This window comes from Filicampus tigris, chromosome 20 (assembly GCF_054856515.1).
Source record: "Filicampus tigris isolate MCC_2025a chromosome 20, RoL_Ftig_1.0, whole genome shotgun sequence".
In the NCBI taxonomy this organism is placed as follows: Eukaryota; Metazoa; Chordata; class Actinopteri; order Syngnathiformes; family Syngnathidae; genus Filicampus; species Filicampus tigris.
This window is the reverse complement of record NC_141236.1, coordinates 12,841,559-12,868,842: the sequence shown is the minus strand read 5'-3', so window position 1 is coordinate 12,868,842 and position 27,284 is coordinate 12,841,559. Positions and strand designations below refer to the sequence as shown.

Here is a 27,284-nt window from a genome sequence, read left to right as displayed (position 1 = left end):
AAGGCCCTAATAAAAAACACGCGTGAACTCAGTTTAAAAGTGACATTCTTTTTGTATATATATGTATCTTATTTATTTATCGCATGCACATTGTACACGTGATCCAGCTCACTGGTCGACACTTTTGACGCGCAGCACCACGGGCACCGACGTGCACGGGATCATGCCCAGCTCGGTGATGACGGCGTCCACGAAGTCGGGCGGCGTCACGTCATACACTAGGTTGAGCAGACCGAGCGAGCGGACCTCCTGCCAGCGCGCCAGCTGCGCCTTGCCCTTCCGCGTCACGATCAGGTTGTCGGGATCGTCTGGGGGTGGGGGGGGGAAATAGGGTCGGCGACCATGCAGTTGACTTTGAATTGCAATTTTCAAATGCAAAAAAAAAACATACATAATCCAGAAAAACGATGAAAATATCCTTGGCGGAGGTCATTTTTTTTATTTACGCCGATGCTATCATTTTACTCACCAAGCTCGTTCGATACAAAAGAATCCGTCTGCACCCTCTCGCAGAACTTGTATGTCTCGCAGCACACCAGCACAGGCACGTTGAAGGCTTTGGCCACCAGAGCGATTTGGGACGTTCCAACGCGCGACATCATGTAACCGTTGGCGAGCAGCGCGTGGGCGCCCAGGAGAACCTTTGACACCTACACGGACAAAAAAGTTACACAAGCAATTGACCAAGTGTGTGTGTGTGCGTGCGTGCGTGGTTCACCTCCGGGAGGATGTAGGAGACGACCGAGATGAGGACGTAGGTGCAGCTGATGCCTCGCTGGACCAGGCGCCTCAGGGCCTCGCGGCCCTCCAGCCGCGGCCTGCTGTCCACCACGATCACGCGGAACTTGCGGCCCATGTTGAAGGCTTCGTAAAGGATGTGGTTGACCAGCGACGAGCTGCGCGAGGCAAAAAAAAAAAAAAAAGTGAGCGAAAGCATCCGCAACATCCGATCTGATTCGAGCCTACCATCCATAGACGAGAATGACGTCGCCGTCGCTTATCTTTTCAATGGCGATCTCCGCGACGGCTTTGGCCGCCAGGACAATCTTTTCGTCTATGTAGCAGTCGATGCAGTTAAACAGTTTGCTCTTTGCCTGTGAAAAATACCAGGATGTATAGTTCACACAAAGCATTTACTTACTACTATTACGGTTCATCGTTTGCGCCAATGCGAAATCAATTTCAAAGCGTGTAAATGATATCGAAAAATAAAAATAAAAACCTCGTCTTCCTTGCAATGATTTGGAATGTTGGAGATCTCCTTTTTGATATATTTGATTGCATTTCCCATGCTGGCCGACAGAGGACGACACTGGTTCAAGAAGCTGCAGAAAAAGGCAGATTTGTAAAAATACATAAAAAAATAAGAAATAAAAAAAACAGTGAACAAAATATCAGATTTTTCCGTGATTCTGACTAGGACTGAAAATATTATTAAAGAAGCACCAGTACAAATGTAAAAAATAGTGATGAATAAAAAAAAAAAAAAGCTCTTACCTTATGTAAGGTTTCAATTTGTTGACTAAGTCTCTCGCTAGCTCTTCATTTGGCGGTGTGGTGTAGTCCCTTATGACCTGACAAGGGGAGCACAAGGTGGACTTTCACTTGTTCTGTTACTTTCCTTACTGACTGCAACTCAATTTCACACGTCGCTGGGTGTCGTCAAACCTGTTTGAAGGCGTGCAACAGCGCCACGGAGCGAGCGTTGGATCCCACCACAATGCCCTGGGAATACTGAAGGCCCAGTCGAACGATCGCCGGGTGGATGACCGACGAGGGGATGCTGGGAGAGATTAGACGCATTTTATTCCTCCAAATGCCATTTGACAATCCAGTCGAACACCAAAAGTCAAACAAACTTTGACAACCGTTATCGATGCGGGAGAACCGCCATCGCGCGTGAGACTTGCTCAATACATCCGATCAATCGGATCGATTCATGAGCTTACCCGACTTGCTGCGTCAGAGGGGCTTTGCGACTGTACTGGTGCAGGTGTGAAAAGAGGCTGACCTTGTAGCCGTAGTCTGACCGCAGCGGGATCTGAAAGCGAAGCACAGCGCGTTCGCCCGTTACTTGAACGGCAAAAAGAAAAACAAATCAAATCCACAGCAAGTCAATGACATGCACAGCGAAACCAAGCACGCCGAGGGGCAGATTTGCCCGGCCTGCACATCAGTTTGCTCCCGAAGCAGCGTAGCACATGAAAACAAAATCAGAGCGTTGATTTGTACCTTTTCTGTCGGATCGTGCACCGGTGTCTGAAAGAAATTACCATCACATGCTGCTAAGCCATTTAATTTAATTCGTTTGTCTATACTGTACAGTATGTGCCCTGTGATTGGCTGGCAACTAGTCCAAGGTGTACCGTGCTTCTCTCGCCCCCCCAAAAAATGAATCTGCAAGCACTTAGTGGCTGATCGGTCGGTTCAGCACCAAAAAAATTTTCTAACCTACCTATTTTCACTCCCTCTTTTTTGAATATCCAGATTTTCAGACTTGAGGCGACATAACGCTGCACAGCTCCCGCAGAGCGTGGGAAGGGGCGGAGTTTGGATTTGAATCAAAATAACAGATTGAAGTGGTGACAGACAACAAATTGATTTGTGAAAAAATGTGAAATTGACCATATTTGGACAGACAAGGTTACTGCCCAACAGCGACGGTAACTTCATATAGGTTGGATTTTCACGTATCGCAGGTGGATCTGGAGTGTAACCCACACAAAGAATTGGACTTCATACTCTTACATGCTGTCTAACGTATAAAATACTCTTAATGTCATCTGTAACTTTTTTTTTTGCTTTTCTTGAATGAGGTACCTGTTGTCTTTCTAGCTTCTTGGCCAGCTTCTTGACCACATCAGGGTCGTCTACTTGGACATGTTCAGGCAGCCTCTTCACCACTGTGGACACAACATACCAGTGAGTATGTCCAGAATACACAACATTTGTTCCCCCACTGTGGCGTTACCGGGCTGCAGCTCGCTGGCCGGCACTTTAGGTTTGGTGGCGGATGCGGAGGTGGCGGCTTGCTGCTGGCTGCCTTCGCGCTTTTTGCCCTGTTTGGAGGACCTGTCGGAGTCGTGTCGAGGTCTCCGCTCCGCTTTCAGCTCCACTTTGTTCTTGGCCGACTTGTCTGATGTCGCGGGAGCGTCGACACCGGCGGCAGGCACTAAGGAAGGAGCTAAAAAAAAATGTACACAAAAAAGTCAGATCAGCTGAAATGGTTGAAAACAAAAAAAAAAAACAGGAAGGAAAAGTTTGTCCACCTTTCTCTGAAAGCGGCGCAGCAGGAGCGTCAGGCTTCGCAGCATCATCTTTTTTTTCTTTGTTTTTCTTCTGCTGCTTCTTCTCTTTCCTCAGCCGCTGCTTCTCCTCTTTGGTCAACTCTTTGCCTTCGTTCTGTGTCGCCCAAATACACGGCGGCTGATTAATTATATTTATTGCATACATTAAAAAAAACTAAGAGACACAAGGCTACTCGCCTTTGAGCGCTCAATTTCTGCTTTCTTGTCGCTTTCATCTGCAGGTTGAGATGCAGTTTGAAAAATATCACTTTACACTTCAGTTGCAATCATCGCGGCCATTTGCAAAGCCATTTGCGTATTAATTCAACATCCTTGATATCCATCTTAAAGTGTATGAACTAGAACGCGCGTTGTCCTTACTATTAAGACAATTCTGCGCACTAGTAAGAGCGACTCACATTGAGGGAACGCGCCAATCTTCTTTCCGATGAGAGTCGTGTTCTATGCGCATTTATTACAATGACGGAATCGCGACTACCAAAGCTCAACAAAACCGTGCGTTAGCTTCCACGATAGCTTCGGGAAAAAATACCTTAATTGAGAGTCAAAGGTCAAATATTTAAACGCCGACTGTGTAAGCGCGGATCGTTTCTGTCACCTCTCTCGCCAAAAAACATCATAAGCACGCGAAAAGCGTCACAAAAAGCAGCGTTTACACACTCTCCACACTCACCTGTCACTACCATGTCGGCCATCTTTCCGGATACCGCCCCACTTCCGCTTCGGCGCAAAAGGGGACGCAAAAAGTGTATCGCCCCCTACAGGAGCTGCCGCGCATGAATCATTTGTTCTTCGTATTAGAGGGTTATCGAGTATAACTTTTCACCCAAATAAATAAATAAATACAATTTAAAGTAAGTATGACCTTGTATTTTAAAGCCAGAAAGAACTCCATATTGATGGAATTTACAGGCAAAACCATGCAATTGTATTCATCTAAAATTAAGAAAAAACCTCTAGTCACATTAATGTAATCTTCATACAATATGAAGAAATATACATGTGTTCCGTGTTGTTGTATATTGTGTTGCAGTTTAATTATGGTACATCTTAGGGTTGGGAATAATTCACATGATTACAAACACATGCTTTTCATTTGATGACATTTAGAGAATTACAATTATATCACCTATCATAATTAACGTGATGATAGTTGAGTTAATATATAGAATTATTTATATAAGAATGATTTAAAAAGTTGTCCCCGTAGTAGTGTGTTTTTGAGCATAGTGTATTTGTATTCCAGAAGTAATATTTGTATGATTAAAAAATACAATTAGTTGCCTGATAACAATAATAAATCATTTAAAAATATATATAATACTGTACTGTACTGTACTGTACATTAACATGCTATGTATAGTCATTGTAAATGTAGTGTAGTCACTTTTTCAGCCCATTAATTCTTCAATCACCTTTCGTCGTACACCTGTGACATGTGTGCTTCTTGCAAAATGCATATTGTGCAATGAATTCACAAGTGCTTCGATTATTGTATTGATTTATTGACTTTTCACATGCACAGCCACACACAGGAAACGCCGAATAAGTCCACGCTGCACGTCAAATATCCGGCTATCATCGTTACTATGACAACCACGCGCGTGGCCGGCCGGGCGGGCGTCGTCCGCTGACTGAATGCACGACGCAGTAGCTGGTTGAAGGGGACCAAACCTCACAGAAACACCTGACTTGGTTCCGTTTGACCAGCCACAGCAAGGTGTTGCTTCAGCTGAGCAAAGAGAGAGAAGAAGTAGAAGAGCCGAAAAAGAAGAAGAGCATTGAGAGAAGGCCCGCTTGTCCTCTTCACTCTTTCCTACGGAAACACACACATACAGATATAACATTATTTCTCAAACATACTGGAGCTTCTCAGAATAAATCAGAACAGAGCAGAAAATTCCTATTTTTAGATCTCCTTCTTGTCCAAATGCTGCCATCATTGACAGCTTCACATCTCTGAGCCCCCGCTTTAACCGCCACCCCACCCCGCACCCACCCTGCCAGCTCCCTTTGTGAACACCCATCGCGTCTATAAAGGGGGCGACAGCTGTGCTCTGTCAATCCTCTTTGACTGTTGGGCCAGACTAAAACCAGCAGCCTTCCTTTCACCTGTCGTCCTGACACACGCTCGCACATAAATTTTTTTTTTTTAAAAACGACACCATCCCATGGAGACAAAGGCTGACCAAAGGCAAAGAAATTATTGTTGTTGTTTTTTTTAAATGTACTTTATATCCTTATATTATGACCATTTGCGTTTAAATTCTTCTTAAAGCTGGACGCACTAGCCCCCCCTTGCCCCCCCTTGTCCGGAGCTGGAGTCCCCTTGGAACCACACACTTCCTTACATTCCATAAGTGGCTGTATGAATATGGGGATATAAGGAAGCATGTCCTCCCAAGGGGCAACGACAACTGGATCCTGCGTGGAACACAATGCGGCCTTTCAACACATCAGGCGGAACACCCCCCCCCCAAAAAAAAAATCAAGCACAAGTTTAAAAGTGAGGGAAGAAATGATTGTCTGACACTAAACGTGTCTTCTAGGGCAGGGGTGTCCATTTTCGAGTCTTTTTGACATTGATCACATTCAATTTGTCCTTTCTGAGCATAAGAAAGCTACAGTACAACAATGTGGTTCAGCTTATCGCACCCCCCCCCCTCCCCCCAAAAATACTAACCTTTCTTTGCTTTCGCTTTTGGATGAATCACGTTGAACGCAGAGTTAACTGATCTTTATCGACATCTTTTCCTGTGTCGACGCCTTCTCTCTTGAGCATCGGGAATCGTAAAACGAAAAGGAGAACAACCCCCCCCGGGAAAAAAACAAAACAAAAACGCCTAATTTTCAGTCTAGATTAACATTAAATCGAGCATCTCTGTCGAAGCACTTCCTGACAAGCACGACTGGCCCTTCTCACGTCCGTCCTCGCGTCCGTGCGAGCGCGCTGCTGCGGCCTGGCCGCTCGGCCTTTTCTATCCCACCCAGGCGAGGCGAGCCGCCCCCACCCCAACTCCGAAGCGGCCTCCCACCTGTTGGTGTCCTTTAGACGCGGCGGGGGCCTCTCCTTTGCGCCTGCTGTCCGGCCCAATCAGGGCCCTTGACAGTGGGGAGCCGGCCTGTGAAATCACACCTCTCAGCTGTTCACACTGGCTTCGAGACACCCTACACCCCGATGCCTTGAGCCTCGCGCTATACCACCAAGGCCCCCCCTCCCTCAAAACAGCCCACCCGGCCTCCATTTTACACCGAATGTCAATGGCTTCTTTTTTTTTTTTTTTTTTTTTATAAAAAGGCTAGAACAATGCATTGACTGTAGGGCGGGCATGTGTCGTGGCGTTTAGCAGCGGTCACAGCTGACGGTTTAATTCCTGTGAATGAAACGTTACCTTAGCCGATGACGCCTGTTCCATTCGAATTTGTCGGATTAATTGAGCAAAATTACAACAAGAAAAAGTTTTCTGAATCATTATTGGAGCGGTTTGGAGAAAATTCTTACAAATCAGGCCCAATGTTCTTGCTTGAATTCAGAGTTTTGTTTCTAAACACATCTTAAATGTTTGAAGTTGAACACTGGTCAACAGCAAATTTTAATCAGAGATGGCTTTATGTGTCCCTAAATTTATTTTTTGACGCAGATTTGTGACTGTTTTAGAGCGCCTCATTGTTGGCCATGAGTGCACGCACATCATGCAGAGGAATAGCGAAAATGGGCTGGGTTTTTATTTACGTCTCACATTTTTTTGAGAGGGATTTACACTAGTGTTAGTGTCTGTTAGAGCGCCTCGTTATCGGCTGTGAGTGTGCGCACGTCACAGACAGAAGAAGCAAGATTTGTTATCCCTTTTCCAGCGACTTAAAGAGGAAGTCAACGCAAACATTTTTAAAAAAAGAATATGTTCTATGCAAGCCCACTAGTTGAAACAGGGCATTCTGATAAATATTGCGTTTGTGGAATAAGTGTTAATCCACTCATTTTTAGTCATCTCAGGGGGCGGCCATTTTGTCTTCTGTCGACTGAAAATGACATCACAACTGCTCACAACGACCAATCACGGCTCAGAGAACAGGTCGGCCGTGATCGGTCGTTGTGAGCAGTGGTGATGTCATTTTCAGTCGACAGAAGTGACCGAGCCCAGAGATGGCTAAAAACGAGTGTATTTTGCTGCTTAACTCATATTACAGGAATGCAAAATTAATCAGAATGCCGTGGTTCAACTAGTGGGCCCGATGGGAACATATTCTTGAAAAAAATATGTTTGGGTTGACCTCCTCTTTAAATAACAAAATTCACATCGGTCTAGGACATCAGTGAATCCAAATTGTTTGACCTTGGGCGAGGAGTGTACACAAGTGAGAACATCTGAGCGCTAATCCATTGGGGATGAGTCAGCTATGGACAAAGCAAAAAAAAAAAAAAAAAATGTATTGTCTATAGTTATTGATACACGTATAGCTTTGCTAGCAACGATGCTACCAACTACTGCGGCTACCTTTTGCACACATATCTGCGTCTATAGTTGTGGTTGCACAAGCATTTCCACGAACACGTCTTTCTTCGGGCTGGCTGTCGACACGTCCTCCATACAGCGGAATCAATGCCGGCCCATATTTGACCGCTCAAAGGCATCTGCGGGGAGCAAATGGCCGTCAGCAGCCCTCTGGTTCATTTTCCTCTGCCGCAAGCACAAGCCACCACGCTAAGGTCAACACCTGTGTTCTAAAATCGGCATCCGGGGTCGGGGCGTGATCGGAACCCGGGGCCCTCGTTCACAGAAAGCTCCAGCTCAGAGCAGGGGGGGCTTATATTGAAACCCGACGCGCTCGCTATTTCCGAGGCGCTCGCCGTCCACAAATAGTAACGCGGTTATTTATTTATTTTATTTTTCGGGGGGTCTCTTTGACGGGATGTAGTCCAAATTGGACAGTTGTTCGATATTTCCCATGGCCGCCGGCCAAGGTGCGAGCTGCTGACCTCAAATGCAACATTTCCACTCATGTCAGCTATGTGCCGAGGCCTTGCCAGCGTTATATCGGGCCCGCTGGGGAGTATCGGGTGACTTTTGTCGTCGGGGGAATGCGCGGCCGCTCAAATCAGACACAATGGCCCGGGCACAAATCGTAATCGCTCTGTTCCTCTCCGCGGGCCAGCTGATCACCGTCACTTGTTGAAGGGCCGGCCGCACACTCTCATCAGGTGGTCTCCGTATGCACCAGGGCCGTGTGCCATGCCGGAAATGGTCCAATATCACAGAACATTGTTTTAAACGTAATGGTGGTGTTTCGTGCCAAGCCTGGACTCAAATCCAGGGCATTACCGTTGTCATTGACAGAATCAAATGCGCTAACTGCCAAGCTAACGTCGCTAGCGGAAGCTACAAAGAGTCTTATTTGGCGCACGTGCATATTTTTGCTGTGATGACTGGCAATTAAAAAGCTCAGGATAACAGATGATCTTGTTATGGCTTGATTTGGTTATTTTTATGGGTTACGAAGGACTTCTGGATTCTGTGTTTGTGGACAAATTATCTGTAAACCATTTGCTTTTAAGGATAATATGGTAGGAGGAGTTTGAAATGGTATTTAAGTGTTTCGGGGTCATAGTTTGAGTGTAATTTAGTAAAAACTATTAATGAAGGAGAATACAGTACAGTAGCTACTTTTTGTGACATTTTTGTTTTATGTTTGTGTCGTCAAATTTTTGTAATGTAAAATATAAACCTCGGCTCAATAAAAGGTTGGGAAATACTGCATTCGCCCTCCCTCCCCTCTTGCAATTCCCTTGAAAACAACCTACCTTGGTCCACAATTTTGAGCCAAAATGGAGGGCCAAACGTAGCCTGGGCTCTTTGTTTCCCCACCAAACTGGGTCAGTGAGTTTATATTTATCCCACGTTCACATACCGGGAGCCCCCATATGCCCCCACTCGCTAATCACTTTGTAACCCTCGGATGCCGCTCTCACTCCAGGGAGGTCAAAAACTGAGGTACCACTCCTAAATGTTTATAAATTGTTTATACATTGGTCATTTCAGACTTGACCCTATACTACTATAAGCCTATTATGAGGATACCCTGTTGAAGTCTCCAAATTGCAACAATGATGTCCTCCTAATTGTCAAATAGTACGCTACCATTTAAATGCTAAAATGCAACAATTCCCTCCGAGAAGCTCAAACACTGAAAGTTGATAACGATCCAAAAAGGCATTCGGGAGCCCACGGACGTGTCCAATCCATTTGTATCATGTTGCTGACTCATTAGCTGCTGATACGGGATTAATGCCACCCTCTGTCCTTCCCGGGCACGCCAGTTGCCCAGCGCCGAGATTGACGCAGCTGTCGTGGGGAGAAAGTTCAAAGGTCGGCAGCATTTAGGCTCAAAGAGAGAACAGGTGAGGATTTTGTGCGGGTCCTCCGAGGTCATTAGAGGTGAGGGAAAACCTAGTTGACTTAAAACAAAGACTCTGAATGTGTTTGTCTTTTCCTGGTGGTCACAAACGCGTCCATCCGGCGGGTCACAGGGAGGCGTCAACGTCACTTTGGAGTCCCTCGTTTTCACTCGGGGTGTCTTTTGCGTCCTAATGAGGCGCCGACGTGTCACCGCTGCCCCTAAAAGGTGTCGCCACAGGAAAGACTCGCATGAGTTCTCTCACTATTACAAAAACGGAGGACATTACAGGATTCGAGGGGGGCGTCACGTCCTTCTTTTAATGAGAGATGAATGGGTGACGTGATCCATTGGCGGATGTTTTCAATGAAGTATTTTTTTTTCTTGTGCAAGACCTAAATTCTCCTTTAGGTAACAAGCTTTTCATAACATAACTCCAACTTTCACGAGTGTTTTGCGGTCACCCTCCTGTCGTGTGGGCCCTGATGGAAGGATGGCCTTGTGGGGGTTGCGGCTCAGCTGCCTGACCAAAAGGGAGCGGCGACAACTGCACATGGGGAGAGAGCGTGCCGAGCGGCGACCGTGACAACCAGATTAAGTTTTAAAGCACGACTTAAAAAGATTAACTACACTTTACAACTAAAAAAGCTTTTCTCTCTTTGAATTTTAGGACTTGTCTACATTTCTCTCATCAGCGCATCTCGTGAGACTTCAGCGCGGTGAGCATGGAAAGGATTAGAAGCTCTCTGTGAACCAGTAAGATGTGACTTCAAAAAATGTCAGGAAAAGCCTACTAGAACAGCTGATGTTTATCCAGGCTTAATCGGAGACACCCAAAATGGTGGCAGGTGTGTGCTGTCCCCCATTTAAAGTGAGTTTGAGTGTGACTGCTTAATTCTGAACACAGCCTCATCCCCAGTGATGAAGATGTGCACACTTGTGCAAACACGTTATTTCAGTTATTTTTACACCCCTCCCCCCTGGAAAGGATGTGTTTTCTTTTCAATTTAATTGTACAGGTTACCTCACATCACATCTATCAATCTATCTATAAGCTAACATCTATAACTATCAAAGTTAAGCTCAGCTAAGACCGACATCCTCCTGACAGCTGAGGCATCACCACCCCTATATCACATGACCAGAACAGGTGGGTGAGACGAGAGCATTGGTGGTACTTTCACCCACTCCCATTCCTCCATCTTGTTCTCTGGCATCCTGCCTCAGGGTGTGGCCCATTTGGCACCGTTGGCAGGCGCTTGACATATTTCAGTTCTCATCTGTGCCACATTGATGTCATACCACAGAGACACAGTCCATCCAATTCATCCATTTACTACAGCGCTTGTCCTCATTAGGGCTGCGAGAGAGCGGAAGTCTATTCCAGTTGACTTTGGGGCCTGAGGTGGTGTACACCCTGGACTGGTTGCTAGCCAATAGCAGGGCAGATTACATCATTGTAGGATTTTCTTTTTTGTTGAGGCCAAAGTTTAAAATTGTTCTTAAAAGCCAAGCCCAACCACAGATGTATATATGAATGGACAATCAATAGGCCCCCCACAGCTGAAGCCAGAGGGCAGCCATCTTACATTGCCAACGTCACTAACAATTCCAAGTTTTTGCTGAAAACATTATCAGTATTTTTTACGCAAGAATCGCGTTATGGAGTAATGAGAGCCTCTCAATTAACAAACTTCACTGTTATTATTGACCATTCAGAGTATATTATATCAGTATCGTGAATTATGATTAACAAAGGTTAGGGTAACATTTGGCAACGTAAGATGGCTGCCGATAGCTTCACTTCTCCCGACGGCGAGAAAGAGGCATTATATGCGTCCGTGGGGTACACTCTCGACTGGTTACCAGGCAGTTGTAGGACACATTAAATTAATGTAATATTTTCGTTTTTTTTGTTGGGACTGACGTTTAAAATAGTTCTAAAAAGTCAACCCAACTCACCCCAGGGAAATATTTTTCGAAGACGAACTAAGTAACCTTTCGAGGAGGAACACAATACAACCGGACCAATTCCGGTGACATGTTTGACTGACGGACCAACTGGTCCCCAATCGCATCCTAGCCTATAATCTATAAAGTGTACCTATCTTCGACGGGTATACATGACTCGTCAAAAGAAATATAAAAAACCCGTAAATATTACAGACACGATGGTGGCACTTCTTGACGTTCTTTGAAAGTCTACGAGCATTTTGGAGCCTTCAAAAATCGACTTCCGGTAAACTAAACTGGAGCCGAAAATGCTCCACATGTTCGACATGCTAACAGTTGACAGTTAGCTTGTTTTAAAAAAATAATTTAAACGCGGGAAATTGTTTGCTTACCGTTTATAATCAATTAATTTGCCCATATTGTTTTTTTTTTTTTGGTTTTGTTTTGTTTTTAGAGACAATGCTGTTGACGGCGTGTCGCCTGTCCAAAGCGCTGCAGCTCACTCTGGCGGTCATAAAACCAGATGCAGTGGCTCATCCTCTCATGCTGGAGGTACCTTCATTCAAGTACACTACCACCTCAAAAATACTTGTGTGTATTCTTCAAGTATCATCATAATGCCACCAGTGAAATTCAGTCGTGTAGCAAGTGCTCATCAAAAACAAGGTGAGGTTTTATTCCTAAAAGTATGTGTTTTAAAAAAATCTGATTTGCAGGCACTTCACGAAAGTATCCTGGATAACCACTTCATCATCGTTCGACGCAAAGATCTGGTGTGGAGACGACAAGACTCTGAGAGGTTTTATGCGGAGCATTCAGGTACGGCACCCAATTGTTTGTCCGAACAAAATCAGACGGCGAGCACGTGAGTCAGCGTTGGCCTGTTTCCGCAGATGCAAAGCTTAAAAGCAAGTGATTCATCTGATTGTGGGAACGTTTGGCGTTGGGCCACTTATCTTAAGCAGTCGTTGCTAATATGATGGTGAGTCATCTTCTAGGAAAATGATTCACTGTTTTAGAGTTGAAGCAGCAGCAACGTACTTGTTAACACAAACTGAATTTGGGATGTTCTGAAATAAATACGAGACTAATATATTAGAGTGTGGAAAGCAATCAAATAATTTTCGTGCTGAAGGCATCAGTGATGTCCACCAATAGTGATTTTTGGTTGCCATTGTAACACCTGAAATGCTATTCTATTCATTTTACAATACAAAGTAACCCAAACTGTTACAATACTGACACAGTGTTGCCTTAAGCTTGTCCCTCATGCTGATTTTCAGGGCGATTCTTCTACCAAAGACTTGTTGAGTTCATGTCAAGGTAAGCGGGATCCTGTGATGCCTTCAAGGCATGTAGTGGTACAAAAAATATATACCAGTATGCAAGGTAATTAAATAGAATGTAAAGAATGAAACAGTTTGTGCATCATGAGTAATTCAGCTTGGCTTCCTTCTGTTGTGCGCTGCCTCGCCACCGGGTGGCAGTATAATACAGTCCTGTCGAGACAAACAAAAGACTTTCACAACTACTGTCAGGGACTCAACCTTAGTTCTTTTTCACAGAGGATAAAGAATGTCTGTCAGAATTGTTAGATTGTCTACATGTGTTTATTGTCGACATTTTTGCTCGCAAGGCAAAACAAAAAAATCGTCCGAACATCATAACTTCCAAGCCGGCTCACTTGTATCTCAAGGCACCACTGGATAGACAAAATAAATACAGACCTGAAAAGCTGTCATCATGATGTGACTCGATGTGGTTTGTAGCAAATCGAGTTTTCACGATGTTACTATGTGAACATACAATTTCTCGCATAATTTATAGAGTACTACTGACAGTTTGGCTTGTTTCGTCCCACACAGTGGCCCGATGCGGGCGTACATTTTAGCCCGAGAGGACGCCATTCGCCACTGGAGGGAATTGATGGGTCCCACCAAAGTGTTCCGAGCCAGATACACCTCGCCCACCTCTCTCCGGGCTCAGTTTGGCCTCACAGACACGCGCAACACCACTCACGGCTCAGGTGTGGTTTAGCTGAACCTTTCATAACAAGTGACGACACGTATGGTGACGTTTCAGTCTTTAATTTTTGTTGAGGCTTTTTTAAAGAAAAAAAAAAAACAACAACCACTATTCATATTAAGGTAGTAGTGGTGATTGGGAGTCACGTTTTTTAACATTCTTGTCACATAATAACTGTTTAAAGACGACTGTGACTTTAGAAGTTGATTTTCTCGCACAAATTCCGCTCTCCTTCCCTCTAGATTCCGCCGAGTCGGCCCGCCGAGAAATAGCTTTCTTCTTCCCGGACTTCCGGCCTGAGGAGTGGATGGAGAAAGAGGAGCCGTCGTACCGGTCGGGACAGATATATTATGATGCTCAGCAACACATCCACACACTCTCTGCTCAGAGCTGAAGTGAGATCTGCTGTTACAGAAAATGAGTTTCCCTTCTTACACTGGTGTTACTGAGACCATTTTTATTGCCATTACAAAAACACAAATCCAGACAGTACTCAAGACACATAGTAGTACAAATAACAAATATAACAAAACCAAACAAACCCCAGTCTAGGCGTCACTGTAAAAGTGCAATCTTCAATTTCGGCTTCCTGAGCCACAGTAGACACGACATAATATGCCCTTTAGCATCACTAGAAAGTATTTATTTGCGAGTTCTGACCCCAAAAGATGCTTGATTGTGTCACTTTTATTAAAGTCCATTCATGTACACGAATGAGCTTTGTGTCGTCATCGTTGACCACACAGCCATTGGCCCCAATGTGAAAAGTCTGCCTTTAAAAAAAAAAAAAAAATCCTGAAAATGCTCAACAGAGTCATCCAAAAACACGGATTTAATGCACGCACTGTGTTTTGGCGATGCTAGCCCTTTAGAGCGTGAGGAACCATGTTTGGTTACTTGGAGCCAAAATGGATGCCTCATTTTAAGGGGTAGAGCCATGAGATTGCGCCTCGCTAATCAGCAAATACATTTCAAATATGAAAAGAAAAAAAAGTGATTTATTAAAATAAATGTTTTTTTTAAAGGAATGTACAATATTCTGCACATCTCTGCTGTTTACGTTTTCATCGTCCAAGTGACATAGGGTTCAAATATATATTTAGTGCAGTCCAATGAAAAAGATGTATCTTCATTTTTGGGGTGTATCTTATCACTACAAATCAAAAAAATTGGAGGGACATGTTTCTATTCAATTGCAATTATCAGTTCAAATGTGTATGTAAATATTGTTAATTTTTACCACAAAAAAACCTGTAAATTTGGCAACGCATGCCTTTCATTTCCTTTATTCCTTACGGTCAGTGAAAAATATGTACTTTTTGTACATAAGTTGTTGTTTTTTTATCGCAAGAAACAAAGTACAAGTTATGAATAGCTCATGTCTCAAAATTTGGGGGATTTGTTTTTATTCGTATTTCGCCCCAAAAAATTACAAAATTTAGTGAAACATTTTTCCTTCATTTTAGTACTTCAGCATCAGTCAAATTTTGTGAGTTTTGATCGGATTTTGTGAAAAGTAAATTGTGTTTTGTTTTGTTTTTACGGATACTGTAATCCGCCCACCCCTAAAAGATAGAAAAAAAGGGAGGTAAATGCTTTTCATTTGCTTTTGTGCTTTACGATAATTAATTCATTCAAATCATTCGTATTTATCCGCTGTGTTGTTGTGTTTTGAAACCGAAGGCAGGCTTATAAAATTCTTCATATTCTTTTTATATTATTCTCTGACTCAGTAATAAATGTGAACATGTGCAATAGACAGTAAAGCACGGCGACGACCTACTATGAAAATATACAGCATTTAATCTTCTACCACTTGTGCCGCGCCGCTCAGGTGTTGAGTGCCGCCACCTGTTTGACGGCCTCGGCGGGCTTCATCACCTCGTAGGTGGTCAGCGACTTCTTCACCTTGCCGTTCTTGTCCACCTGGTGGATGCTCTGCGTCACCGTGATGGTCACCTGCTTGGTGGACATGCGGTTGTCCTGCCATTTTGTCTGTTGGGGATCACACGACACTTCATCTTTTGTCGAAATGAAAAATGACAGTGGCAAAATCCAAATTTGCTCTGGCAAGACGACTCTAACCTGAACCAGCCGGGGCGCCTCTCTCTCGAGAAGCGTTTTGAGTTTTTTTTTTTTTATTTAACAATAATGTCCTAGTGTTTAACTTGACATTTATTAGCTTAGCTTTAGCTCCCTGGTTATGTCTTCTTTGTTGTCCTAGTACGAGTTAGCATTATTGATATTAGCATAATTTTACCTTGAGACCTGAATTTTCACTTTATACCTGCATGGTTCACGACCATGGTGTGTTGTTAGCACGGTGACCTAAAGCGCAACGCATGAAATGCTGGAGAACAAAATATCTCAATTATTCATGATGCTTTCTTCAAAGCTAAATAAATGTGTTTTAAAGAAAGAAAATTCCTCACTTCTGCTTAAAAGCTATCTGCATCTACAGTATTTAAAAAAAACCCTACTTTTTACTAGTTCTTCAAAGCCAAATGTTAAAAACTAACCAGTCCAAAAGTGTTTTTTCTGGCTCTACTTACTCCAATAATTCCTCACCTCTGCTTTAAAGCGAAATAAACTTGAAAAAAAATATCCAGTTGATGCGTTGAACTATTATACTATAATACAGTATGTTTTAAAACACCCCAATCATTCCTGACTGTTGCTTTAGAGTTGGCTAAATGTTTAAAAACACTCCCATCATTCCTACCACTGCTTGAAATCTTACTAATATCTTCTGTGGTAGTTGGTGTACTGTGTCACTCACAATCTCTTCAGTATGTAGGACACTTGTGCGCTGGACGGTGGTGCCCGTGGACGCCGGTGCCCCCTCCTGCACCGGAGAGGCCACCATGTCGGGAAGGCCGCCGCCGCCGCCGCCGTTGCCGCCGCTGCTGCTCGGCTTGACGTCGCTGAGGCTGGCTTCCGATGCGGTCGAGCCCACTTTGAGGTACGCTTGAGCGGGAGACGGTAGGCCGTCCTCGAAGAAATCGGGAACTGGAACGCAGTGAACACTTTCAAGCCACATGATGAATTTCTAATGAATGCGTCAGCCCGGTTACGTGAGGCTTGTGTTGCTCCAAAATGTAAGATGTGTGTGTGTGTTGTCATGAGAGCCAAGTGCTGTCTTTTCATGTCGCCTATTGTGCCCGATTTGTCCATTAATTTCCTCCAGGCCTCAAAGCACAGCAGAAGATCCCTTTGGAAAGACAGATTTGCTGGATTAAAAGTAACCCAAATTGGATGAAACAGCTACTAGTGATGGGGAAAAATGAAGCTTCAAATTTGCTTCATGTGAACCAATTGTTGTGGTTTTTTTTGACTCCTCTACATGGCACACTCTGGTCAACATCGGGCTGAAAGTACACTGATTTGCCATTCCTTAAAGTCTTGTATTTAACCCAACGGTGCCATCTAGAGGAGTCAAAAATACAACAACTGGTTCATGAAGCAAATTTAAAGCTTAATTTTCCCATCAGCACAGCTAAACCCAGCGCTGGGTCCAAGAGAGACCGAGACAATGCTTGGTTATTTATACCCAGGGTCAAGATTGTGATCCAACACTGAGCCATTCAGCAGCACCCAATGTTTCCTAAGAATGTTCAATTCCATTTACATCAACATCAGTAAACTAGCAAGCCGAAATCCCATCTTCAACCCAATCTGCTGGGTCAAAATATTTAACTCGACATCGGGTCGCAGTAACCCAATCTGCTCAAATTCCACAACTACCCAGCTTTCTTCTTCTTTCTTTCTTTCACTGCAAATTTGAAAGTGTAGAATTGCCCAAAATGGCCTCAAGAGCAAAGTACTCAAATGACTGGAAGACTTTGGCGAACAAACTGCTATGTTGTGCTTTGGAGGTTTTAGCGTATTTGGTGGCAGTGTCCTTACCGGGGCTGGCGTTTTTCTCAGACGCGAAGCAGGCCTCGGAGCCGTCTGACGGGATGCTGTGGATGGACGACAGCGGGATGTCGGTGTCGGTGCCGGTCAGCCATGTGGACTCGGTCTCTTTGGTCCAGCTCTCCAGGTAGCGAGGCTCCAGAGCGTCCGTCCTGCTCCCGCCGCAGCCCATGGCGCTCACGCGTGCTCGCTTCCACACCGACGTGACCTCACACCTTAAACACACCTTACTGCTTCGTCCCAGTGTTCATTTGTGACTCACAAACCAAAATAATCCCGTCAACTATTCCTTACCGCTTCTTTAAAGGCAAATAAATATATATTTTTAAGACTCCACAAAAGCGTTCGTGGCCGCCGGCAGCTTTAATCGTTGCGATTTTGATGTACTTACGCCACAGCCCCCCGCTGTCCTTAAATGACGAGGCCCGCGTCAAACGTGGCTGGGCGGCTTCCCATCACTCTGGTCTGGCGGCCATGCTAATTCGAGGCGAGCTCCGTGTGTCTGTGGCAACAAGAACTAGCGTGACGGTGATGATGATCAGCTCAATTGGCACGCTGCAGTCTGTCCTCACTCACAGGACGCTTCATTAGGGACAGCCGACCAGTCTAATTGCCGCATGACACACAACATAACAGTGCTCACAGGCATATATTCTTTAGCATTTGCAAAGAGTATTTGGCGTAAGAAAAAAAAAAAAGGAAACGTGACAATTGTTCCTTACGATGGCTTTAAAGCTATAGATGAACACGAATAAATTGACTTTTTCTTACTGCAGCTTTTAAACCCAAATGAACCTGCAAAATAAACAACTCCAAATATTCCTTTTCCTGCTTTCAAGCTGAACATTTTTTTTTCATAAGAAACCTTAAATTGTTCTTCTAAAGTTTGTGATGAATACTCTCAATTGTTTCTTACAGCTGCTTTCAAACATTTTTACAAAAATCCCCGATTCTTTTCTTTCTCTTGAAAGAACCGCTTAATATTTTCCAAGAAATCCTTTTGAAGCTATATGAACGTACAACGTCTATTTAGTTGACCTTCAAACTAAAATTATTCCGGAATAAAGAAGTTATTTACACCCTGCTCTCAAGCTAAATAACACAATTATACTACTTCTGGTTTTTTTGCATTTATGGCTACATCAACGGGTCACAATATTAGGAACAGCTGTCAGCACGTTGCAGTGCCGTTGATACACAAATATACTTAACTAATCTCCCTTAGTCAAAACCAACCATTTTGCAAATGGGTGCACCGGTACGCCACACACGCACACACACACACGCGCGCGCACGCACGCACGCACGCACTGAAATAGGCGCTAATACGTTCGTTGCATGCAGTCCACGCGGCACACGCGTTCAATGCACGGCCGCGGACGTATTGACAAACTGTTGTGTGCGCAGGCCGGCTGAGACGAAAAGAAGCAAAGTGACAGCGTGGATGGGAAGGAACGGCGATGAATTGCTGGTTGATGGTGGCCGCCGAGAGGCTCGTTCATTGGGATGGAGGATGACGAAGAGGGAGAGCTGATGTGATGGAGGTGGAGGCTTACTGCTTGACGGAGGGAAGAGAGGATGTGCTGTCGTCCTCCTCTGCCACTCGATGCAAGTCTGGCACCCGACGACCCCCCACGCGCACACACACACACACGCACGTGTTGTCTTGTTGTAACCCATGGTGATCCCCCCCCCCCCCCCCTCACCCCAAGAAAATTAGCTTTATGACCAACATTCAAATGCTGTAAAAAGCGAGTATTATATTATTGTGACATTATGCAGAGTTCGTCCCCCATAAAGCAAAGATAAAAATGTTATGTTAACGTTAATGTGACCTAATCATTTTTTTAATGAACGTGTGAAAAAAAAAATAGTATTCTCAACACGGTAATTTGGTGACATCATCTGTTTCCAGGAAAATTAGATTTCTAACCTGCATCCGCTGCAATTTGATCTCTATCCAACACCAAAATTCATAACAATGCTAATTAAGTTACTTTTTAGATTTTTTTTTTGGGGTGGGGGGTCGTGACGCAATATAACTTTATATTTCATTCATGTTAAACCTTACGAATACGAATGAAATCACTGTTGTAATGTCAAAATTTTCTGCCGCCAATAATTGACGCTTTAGTCTAAGGTTGCTTAAAAGTGCAAAAGAAATGAGCCTCTTATTCGAGAAAATAAGGTTTCTACAATTTTAGGAACAGAAAAAAATCATACAGATTAATACTTGAATGAGTACCGCTGTCACACTGTAAATAGAGAATTATTGTTGGAAAGAAATAACCTCGTTTAAACGTCATTGTGATGGTGTACCTAAAAGTTTGTCCACAAGGGGGCGTTCACATCCTTTTGTAGAAATGAAGGGTAAACCCAAGAGCTTAAATGGATTGAACTACCGCACACTTTTAGTTAATTTTCATAGGACGGTAATTGCAAATTTTCCTTTGAACTATAATGTGAATTATATTTGATATCCGTTTATTTAATTTGATGTATTCTATTTGATCTCTTCTTGCGTCATGTGAGCCTCCATGATGACAATAGCAATTTAAACTAATGAGTCATATACTTTGTGTCCTGCCAATGTGTGACTCTGCAACTACAAAATGATTGCTCATGTTCAATCTGTGTTGCGGTCTGTTGTAGGGGTGGGCAACTACGGTCCCCGAGGGTCGCTATCGTGCATGTTTTAAATGTTTCCCTCATGGTACACACCTGATTCGAATGATCAGGAGCGTTGGCAGGCTTCTGCAGAGCTTGCAGATGAGCTGATAATTTGAATCAGCTGTGTTGGAGGAAGGAAACGATAAAAACATGCAGGGTAGTGGCCCTCGAGAACCGGAGTTGCCCACCCCTGGTCTGTAGCATGCGCATGCACACCAAAATGGTAGTCGTGAATCTTGCTTCCTTTAGACAGCTTGGTCAATATGAGTCTGGAGCGCCTTTGATTTGTATTCTCCTGTTAGACAAGTGCCCCGTCTTGTCCCTTCTCTCAGCTGTAGTATATAAATGTGCAGCGTGTCCTACGATGATTTGGAATCAGCATCTTGTAGGTGAGTTCTCTTTGGGTATGCAAGAAGTGAATACATACAAAAAATAGAACTGTCCGAAGGCACTAGGATGTTGTGTTCACTTTACGTTTACTCACAGTATTTGTAACTAGATACCTGAACTTTCTAATTGTACTTTGTCAAATTAGGCCCGTTTACTTCCAAGAAAAAGTAATTAAGTGTTCGAAAAGGAATTTGTGCGAAAATTTCTCCGTGCCTGACTACATGTACCCTTCCTGCTTTTGAGGGGATGTATGTCAGGATGGCCGAGCGGTCTAAGGCGCTACGTTCAGGTCGTAGTCTACTCTGTAGGCGTGGGTTCGAATCCCACTTCTGACAGCGATGTTTTTGCGTTGTAAATGGGCGTTTGCAATGATTTAGAATTACATCCTCTGCAGTAGACTTTGAATTGGTGATGTTTGACGATATGAAAATTAAGTACTCTATAAATGACTGAAAGTAAGTATAACTGTGTGTTTTCAGATTGAGAGACATGAATCATCAACGCTTTGAATGGCATCGAAATATTCCGCCTCCGTTCATAATTGGACCAATCACTGACGAGAAATATTGGCGTTGCTGGATGTAAACACGGAAGTGTAGAACGTCACTGGCCGTGAGTTTGAATTCAACTTTTCACATTTTAGCTTTTCATTCAGTGCTGTTATTTCTAATTTATTTAGAAATACATCTGTTATTTTAGTTCTTGAAAAGTTGTTTTATCCAATAATACTCGTGCCAGTGAAGGTAAAGCGCATTGTGAAAGTGTCAGTAAGTAAAAAGCAAAGCTGGCAAACCATTTTCACTTTAAAGTCACAGAGATCAAGAATTAGTTATGCACAGGAAAGATAATTAGTACATGTTTGACAAGAAAGCTGATCCTATCATACTACAGGATTTTGCTATCAGTTTATGGAGTGTGAAATATTCTAACAGATGCCAAACACTGATATACACTGCGACTGTACAATTAGAAAGTAAATTATGCAAGTTGAAAAAAAAAAAAAGTTGAGCAGATTTCATCAGCAAAGAGTTGACGCTTCCTCTTCCTGTGTTGCAAAACGAGGACCTTTCTTTACCCAGGGTGGTGGGCATCACCGGCAGGTGAAGGATCAGTGACATCAATCACATATCCAGCCATTTTTTATGATGACTTTTTTGGCCAGAGTGGACCTGACAGTGGAAATTCCCTTTTTGTTGTTTAGAACCATGCCAGAAACACCCCCAGAGGTTGCACCCTGTCTATCTATCACGTCCTAACATGACACTTTTTCATTAGCAGAAAGTGCTCCAGAGTGGCAGTATGCAACATAATTCAGACAATTGAAACAAAGGAAGCTGTTTTATGTAACTGGAGAATTTCACAATCAATATTTATCTAAAAACACAACAATAACAAAACACACACAACCAAAAAATCATACTCGCAGTAGATGTTGATTATTAGGCATATTAATTTGTGACATTACAGACATATTTCGCTAGTGATGAATAAAGGTGGCTATCGAATGGACCCTTGGGGTACCCCGCATATAATATTTTTATTTTTTGTTTGGACTCATCACCAACACTCAATAATGTAAAGTTGGCTGTAAAAATGTTTGCTCTGACTAACTAATCAGACGATGGAAGAAATGCTAACATCATCCAATATGAAAGCTGACTGTTTAAAGAAACAATCTAATTTCTCGATAATTACGTCGGTCAGCGCTACTGATTCTAAAGGCCCTAAAGTTGATTGCCTCTGATGTTTCAATTGATCGTACTTTAAAAAAAAAAAAAAAAAATCAACTTCAAACCAGTAACATTTCATTTTTGCCAATAATCATGTTAGCAATGTCGCTACCTTGGCGCGCAGCTGTGCACCCAAGTTAGTGAGCTGGGGGTCTTTCTTTGGCCAGAGGTGGGAAGGGGTGGGGGACGAGGGACATGAGGCTGTATTCAAATTTGACTAACTCTACCTTGAAGTGGAAATCAGCAGCACACGAAAACACAGCGAACAGAGCGTGGCGGACTAGAGAAATATTAAAACCATATCATAATAAAACACGTTTTCATCGGTAGTTTAGCTATGCAACATTGACAGCATTATCCATTTTTGCCACCGCAGCAAAATGGCCTTCTGTGACGGATTCCTCTAATTTCCCCCGCTTAGCGCCATTTACATGAACGTGAGAAGTGCGACATCCATCTTTAGGTCATCCTTCTTCAATTGATATTTGAAATTCTGGCGCTCAGACTCACGGCTCCATAAATGCAGCCTTTGCACTTTACGTGCCTCGTTCCTCTTATCCCGCTAAACACACAAATGTAATCCTATCGGAGGAGGGTGCGAAAAACGTTCCAGGAAGGGCGTGAAGCGAGGGATCGAGCATTAGTATTCATGGACCAGCGTTCCGGAGAGAGACGCTTACTTTTAGGGAAAAAACGATGATGTTGATAGAGACTTTTGAACCGCTGACAACTCTGAGCAGACCAAAAAGTGTTTACAGACAATCAATTGCCCTCGAACAACAGAATCCATCCAGTACTTATTTCTTTGTGTCCAAATGGCAGGTTTTTGTGATGTACTGTATGCTGTTGGATTCTAGTGGACACATGAATACAAACATCCACAGCGGTGAAGGAGTTACTCAGCAATACTGCGCATCCCCGCACCCCCAATACACAAAATACACAAGAAGGTTTATAATTACTTATAAATAATATGCCAGCAAAGCGCTACTTTTGTACATAGTTCCTTGGCATACTTGTGGCTCAGTGAAGCTCCTCAACTGACTTCAACCTAGTTCCTTGCCACCAGGAGGCCACAAGATGGCGTCAAAGTGATATTTTATAGCGATTGTATATGATTTTTTTCTTTTGCAAATAATTTAGGATACATTCATTAAAATTTATTTCTTCATTAAAAGCATGAAACAAAAATATTTTTGGTGGGCTGGAATGATATACCAAGAGAAGGTTTTCGTTACAAACTGATTTTACCCTCGCAAGTCACCGCTGTATTTGTATTTTTACCACGTTTTCATGCATGCTGAGGTGAATTATTCGTTGGAAGAATAATAAATAATTTCTCAATGCAATTCCTCTCTTCCTGAAACGAACCCAAAATCCAACAATATTTATAGTTGGCTATCAGATCATCTATTTGATAACATTTTATCGGCGCGGCTAATGAACGTCGACGTTGAATTATTCATGCCGCCAACTCCCAATGCTGCACGCTAATAATTAGCAGGCCGCTCTTCTTTCTTCCGTTGTGTTCTAATTTGAGCACGGCAGCGCATTACAGCGTGCAAGGGTGTGAGCGCCGATGCGATGATGGACAGGGGTCGGGGGGGGGGGGTGACGGGAGGTAAACCCGCTAAAGCGATTAAGCCACTTAAATGCAAATTCAAACACTTTCCGCCAACACGGCGGGTCGACGCTTTTATGGAGTCAAATTGCGCAGCGCCGCTGCCCTTTCATGTGCTCGGTGCAAACTCGTGACGCCGTCTTTGGCGCCTTTCTGAACCCTTCTGCTTAGACTTTGTTGTGTGAGGCGAAATAAAAGGCGCGGATTAAATTAACTACAGCAACGACATCATCCTGTGGAAAAAAGTTCACTTTTTGCTGCTGCTACTGCGTTTCCCCATGAATCAGCTAAATTGATGATCAGTGGCAGGCCGTCCGTTTGGTTCCTGGGTTTTACAGTCGCTATCAAAAAATTGGAATTTCGCGCCCTTAGTGCAGTACCGCATTGTGTCACAACATGCCGGGCAGCACTGAGCTCTACTAGAAGACGTGCGGCATAATTGACGGCAAGTTGAGGTTGAAGACGTGTTGCCTCATTAGATAAGTGTGAAAACTGAGTCGCCTTTTCATTTCCTCAAAAGTGATTTTATATCGGCTTTCTATGCTTTGAATATGCAAATGTTCAGCCATGTGATAAACAGGGCTTCACTGCAGTCCCGTTAATTCTCGCTGTTGACGTGCGCGCTAGATGACGCGGGGGCGCCCACTTAATTGGGCCCCGCCCTGTCGTGCCCTTTGCGGCCTGGCGGACGCCCGGTTAATGGAGGCGCACGGGTGCTCACATATATGCTCACATGATCTGCACGTAAATGCCTCGTATATCACGCCGGTGTCGCGGGGGTGATGAACTCTTTTATTTCCTTATTATTACGTTTTTTTTTTGTTGGTTTATAGCGCTTTGTAAATGTGCGCCAGTTAGCCATGGAGGCGGTCTATTGTCTTCATTTCGTTGTGTTTCTCTTGGCAGAACTGCTTCCTGTAGTGGTTGTGGATGTAAACAATCCGTATGTATTAAACTGCCCCCTAGTGGCCAAGGCACACGAGGCAGGCACACGATGTTCTTATTTGATGTCTTACAAAGTTGCACTTTTATTTCTGCATATTTTCATTGGCCGAGTTAGTAAAGCGACTAACGTGAGTGCTTGAAGGTTTCAGCATTTTGGCGCGACTGGACAATTACGCAAGTCCATTAAGAAGTGGCGAGTGGGTGAAATCAGCGTGATGCAATCAGAGGAAAATAGAGGGAATTGAAGCGCGTTCGTTCGTTGTAAGGGCGCGAATGAAATTACAGCCGGCATGTGCACTAAATGAAGGTCTTTTCCCCCTGACGGCTCGTTATGACAGGCCGAGGTTAGCTGCACTCATGACCTACTGTAATCAGATGCTGCAAAGCTTCTTTAATCAACTTGTACATTTCCTTTTTTTTTTTAAATACGTTTTTCCTCACAATATTCTACCTTTTGTATCTACTTTGTTTTCTTGCAATATTTGGAAAAAAAAAGTTATTTTTGTGAGTAAAGGAGGAAAACCGCAGGTAGAATTAAGTGTCCCAATATTTATTTGAAATTTTGGAGTATTCCAAGTTTTTCCCAGGTAAAATGACATCTGATTCCCATACATGACAACGTTCTTCATTTTTCTTTTTTGATCGACAGCTTGCTGCATCCGCAAGACAGCGACCACCGAATTCCACTTGTGAAGATTTACAACGGATGACAACGGATTTGTGTCCTGTCTGCAATTTATAACAATGCTGCGTCAGGAGAAATTGGAATTCAAAGAAGCGCATCAGACCGTAAGAGAGACTACTGCAGTTTTTTTTTCTTCTTCCAATACAAAAACATGACCGTACTTATTCTTTACGCCAAAAGTCCTGGCACTGCCACCGTGATGAATAACGAACAAAAATATAAACTGGAAGACGACCAAAAGTCTCATTTGAATCTTAATTATGGAAAGTGGTCCTCCTCATTGGAAGCGTCACGCCGGAGCGAGACGCGATGACGTCTCGATGTGAAGTCCGATAGCAAAAGCCAGACAATAACGTGATTATCTTACCGATTCATCTCCAAACTGTGGAAGTTCCCGATAGTTTTCTCGACTGGCTTACAGACTGCCGTTAATGGAGCAGTGAATATTTTGGGGCGTCACGTCTTATCTTGTATGCACGCAAATGTTCCGGAAGGCTGCTTAATCAGCTGCATAGTTTGACCCTCCTTTCGTGAAATCAATCAAAAGCAATCATGGCGCTCTCAGGAAGGCCCATTACAAAGCAGAAAAAAAAAAAAAGGAAAACATGATCCGGTGCTGATTTAATGCATGTCCTCTTAAGGCAACATGTAAAAAATAAACAGATAAATAAATAAAATTTTATATATATATATATTTTTTTTTACAGCCATAATTGTGCAGCCCTAGCATTACGCTAGCAGCCTTAAAGGCTAAGCTATGTTGTAGTTTCAGATACACAACATTTAACTGTTTTTGTTTGATGTTTACTTTGACAGCAAACCTCAACTGGGAGTGGCATAAAGCGCTTGAATCCTCTCTTTTGAAGATTTGTCCACCATCTGCCAAACTGCTGCTTTTTATGAGGTGAGTTGAGTCGCTGCCACCATCCAGCACTTGAAGTCTGCGCCCGCAAGTCAAAGCGGAAAATGTGTCACGCGACGGCTCGTATCTTGAAAAACGTGTCCGTGGAGTCGCTCAAATCACAAGGCACGGCTGCGCACGCTTTATTTCTCTTTTGTTTTACGTGTCAGTTTTACAATAAACAGCTTTGAAGCGAGGCCATCCGAAGTCGAGCTTTAGCAGGACGTGTTCTGCATCATATTGATAAATGTCAACGTCTCCGACATCCGCCCCCGCGCAAGCCTGCATGAGCTACATGACTTATTGCCACTTTATCTTTCCATAATCCCCGTTGCGGCTGATGGGAACGACCAATTCCGCACAAGAGGCTGCTTGTATTTCCAAGGAACGACTTCGAATTCCCCCGGCAGGGCGGGGCGGACGCTTTCTAAAGCCGCTTTGAAAAGGGCAGCAATCCGACTGAGGCGCCCGGCCGATAAACATGCTCGGCTTTATTGGCCAGATCGCTCTTTTGGGTCTCAAGTGACGGATTTGGTGCACTGTGCGAGCCCGCGAGCCAAGCGGCTTTGGACAATAATAACGCCACGTTGTCAGGAAGAGTCATATTCAAAATGCTTCACATTTTAAAATTGAAGACAACTTCAAGTGACAGCCTCAAAAATCTTTTGATTATTTGCACTTGTAAAGGATGAAGCAAAAACAAGATACTTTTGTTTGATTACGATCCTTTATTTTGAAGTGTTGTCAA

At 43.6% G+C, this 27,284-nt stretch overlaps 4 protein-coding genes, 1 long non-coding RNA gene and 1 other non-coding gene across 11 annotated transcripts in view; 3 read left to right on the top strand and 3 right to left on the bottom strand.

Annotated features, from left to right (window-relative positions):
• Positions 1-32: 32 nt before the first annotated feature.
• Positions 33-4,093, bottom strand: eif2b4 (eukaryotic translation initiation factor 2B, subunit 4 delta). The gene is made up of 13 exons (XM_086018324.1): positions 3,982-4,093; positions 3,486-3,523; positions 3,270-3,402; positions 2,972-3,184; positions 2,821-2,903; positions 1,950-2,041; positions 1,669-1,783; positions 1,498-1,574; positions 1,223-1,325; positions 967-1,094; positions 719-896; positions 470-650; positions 33-308 (listed from the first exon to the last, which is right to left on the bottom strand). The coding sequence occupies exons 1-13, from the start codon at positions 4,001-4,003 to the stop codon at positions 109-111; spliced, it is 1,563 nt and encodes a 520-aa protein (XP_085874450.1). The 5' UTR covers positions 4,004-4,093; the 3' UTR covers positions 33-108.
• A 699-nt stretch (positions 4,094-4,792) lies between these two features.
• Positions 4,793-6,242, bottom strand: LOC147128448 (uncharacterized). The gene is made up of 2 exons (XR_015084080.1): positions 5,992-6,242; positions 4,793-5,124 (listed from the first exon to the last, which is right to left on the bottom strand). It is a non-coding gene; the product is annotated as an uncharacterized LOC147128448 (long non-coding RNA).
• Positions 6,243-11,599: 5,357 nt separating this feature from the next.
• nme6 (NME/NM23 nucleoside diphosphate kinase 6) lies at positions 11,600-14,393 on the top strand. The gene is made up of 6 exons (XM_086019271.1): positions 11,600-11,940; positions 12,109-12,206; positions 12,371-12,473; positions 12,938-12,977; positions 13,520-13,680; positions 13,922-14,393. The coding sequence occupies exons 2-6, from the start codon at positions 12,114-12,116 to the stop codon at positions 14,071-14,073; spliced, it is 549 nt and encodes a 182-aa protein (XP_085875397.1). The 5' UTR covers positions 11,600-11,940; positions 12,109-12,113; the 3' UTR covers positions 14,074-14,393.
• baalcb (BAALC binder of MAP3K1 and KLF4 b) lies at positions 14,122-19,285 on the bottom strand. Of its 3 annotated transcripts, XM_086019270.1 has the most exons (5): positions 19,151-19,285; positions 17,986-18,096; positions 17,586-17,809; positions 16,459-16,688; positions 14,122-15,674 (listed from the first exon to the last, which is right to left on the bottom strand). In XM_086019270.1, exons 3-5 carry the CDS (start codon positions 17,764-17,766, stop codon positions 15,510-15,512), a joined length of 576 nt encoding a protein of 191 aa, XP_085875396.1. In that variant the 5' UTR covers positions 17,767-17,809; positions 17,986-18,096; positions 19,151-19,285; the 3' UTR covers positions 14,122-15,509. The 3 variants fall into 3 exon arrangements, with proteins under 3 accessions (XP_085875396.1, XP_085875394.1, XP_085875395.1); XM_086019268.1 differs by having other exon boundaries at positions 17,986-19,242; XM_086019269.1 differs by having other exon boundaries at positions 17,586-18,200; positions 19,151-19,194.
• LOC147128444 (uncharacterized) overlaps positions 16,491-27,284 on the top strand; it is a 31,369-nt gene continuing 20,575 nt past the window's right edge. For 2 of the 4 annotated variants that reach the window (XM_086019256.1, XM_086019253.1), the window contains exons 1-6: positions 16,491-16,641; positions 17,607-17,721; positions 19,002-19,202; positions 21,134-21,266; positions 25,600-25,739; positions 26,452-26,539. The gene's annotated coding sequence lies outside the window, so the exon portion shown is untranslated. Of the gene's footprint in view, positions 16,642-17,587; positions 17,722-19,001; positions 19,203-20,498; positions 20,654-21,133; positions 21,267-25,599; positions 25,740-26,451; positions 26,540-27,284 lie in introns of those variants that run through there. The other 2 variants (XM_086019254.1, XM_086019255.1) reach the window with 2 other exon arrangements.
• trnal-cag (transfer RNA leucine (anticodon CAG)) lies at positions 20,907-20,989 on the top strand. The gene has a single exon. It is a non-coding gene; the product is annotated as a tRNA-Leu (tRNA).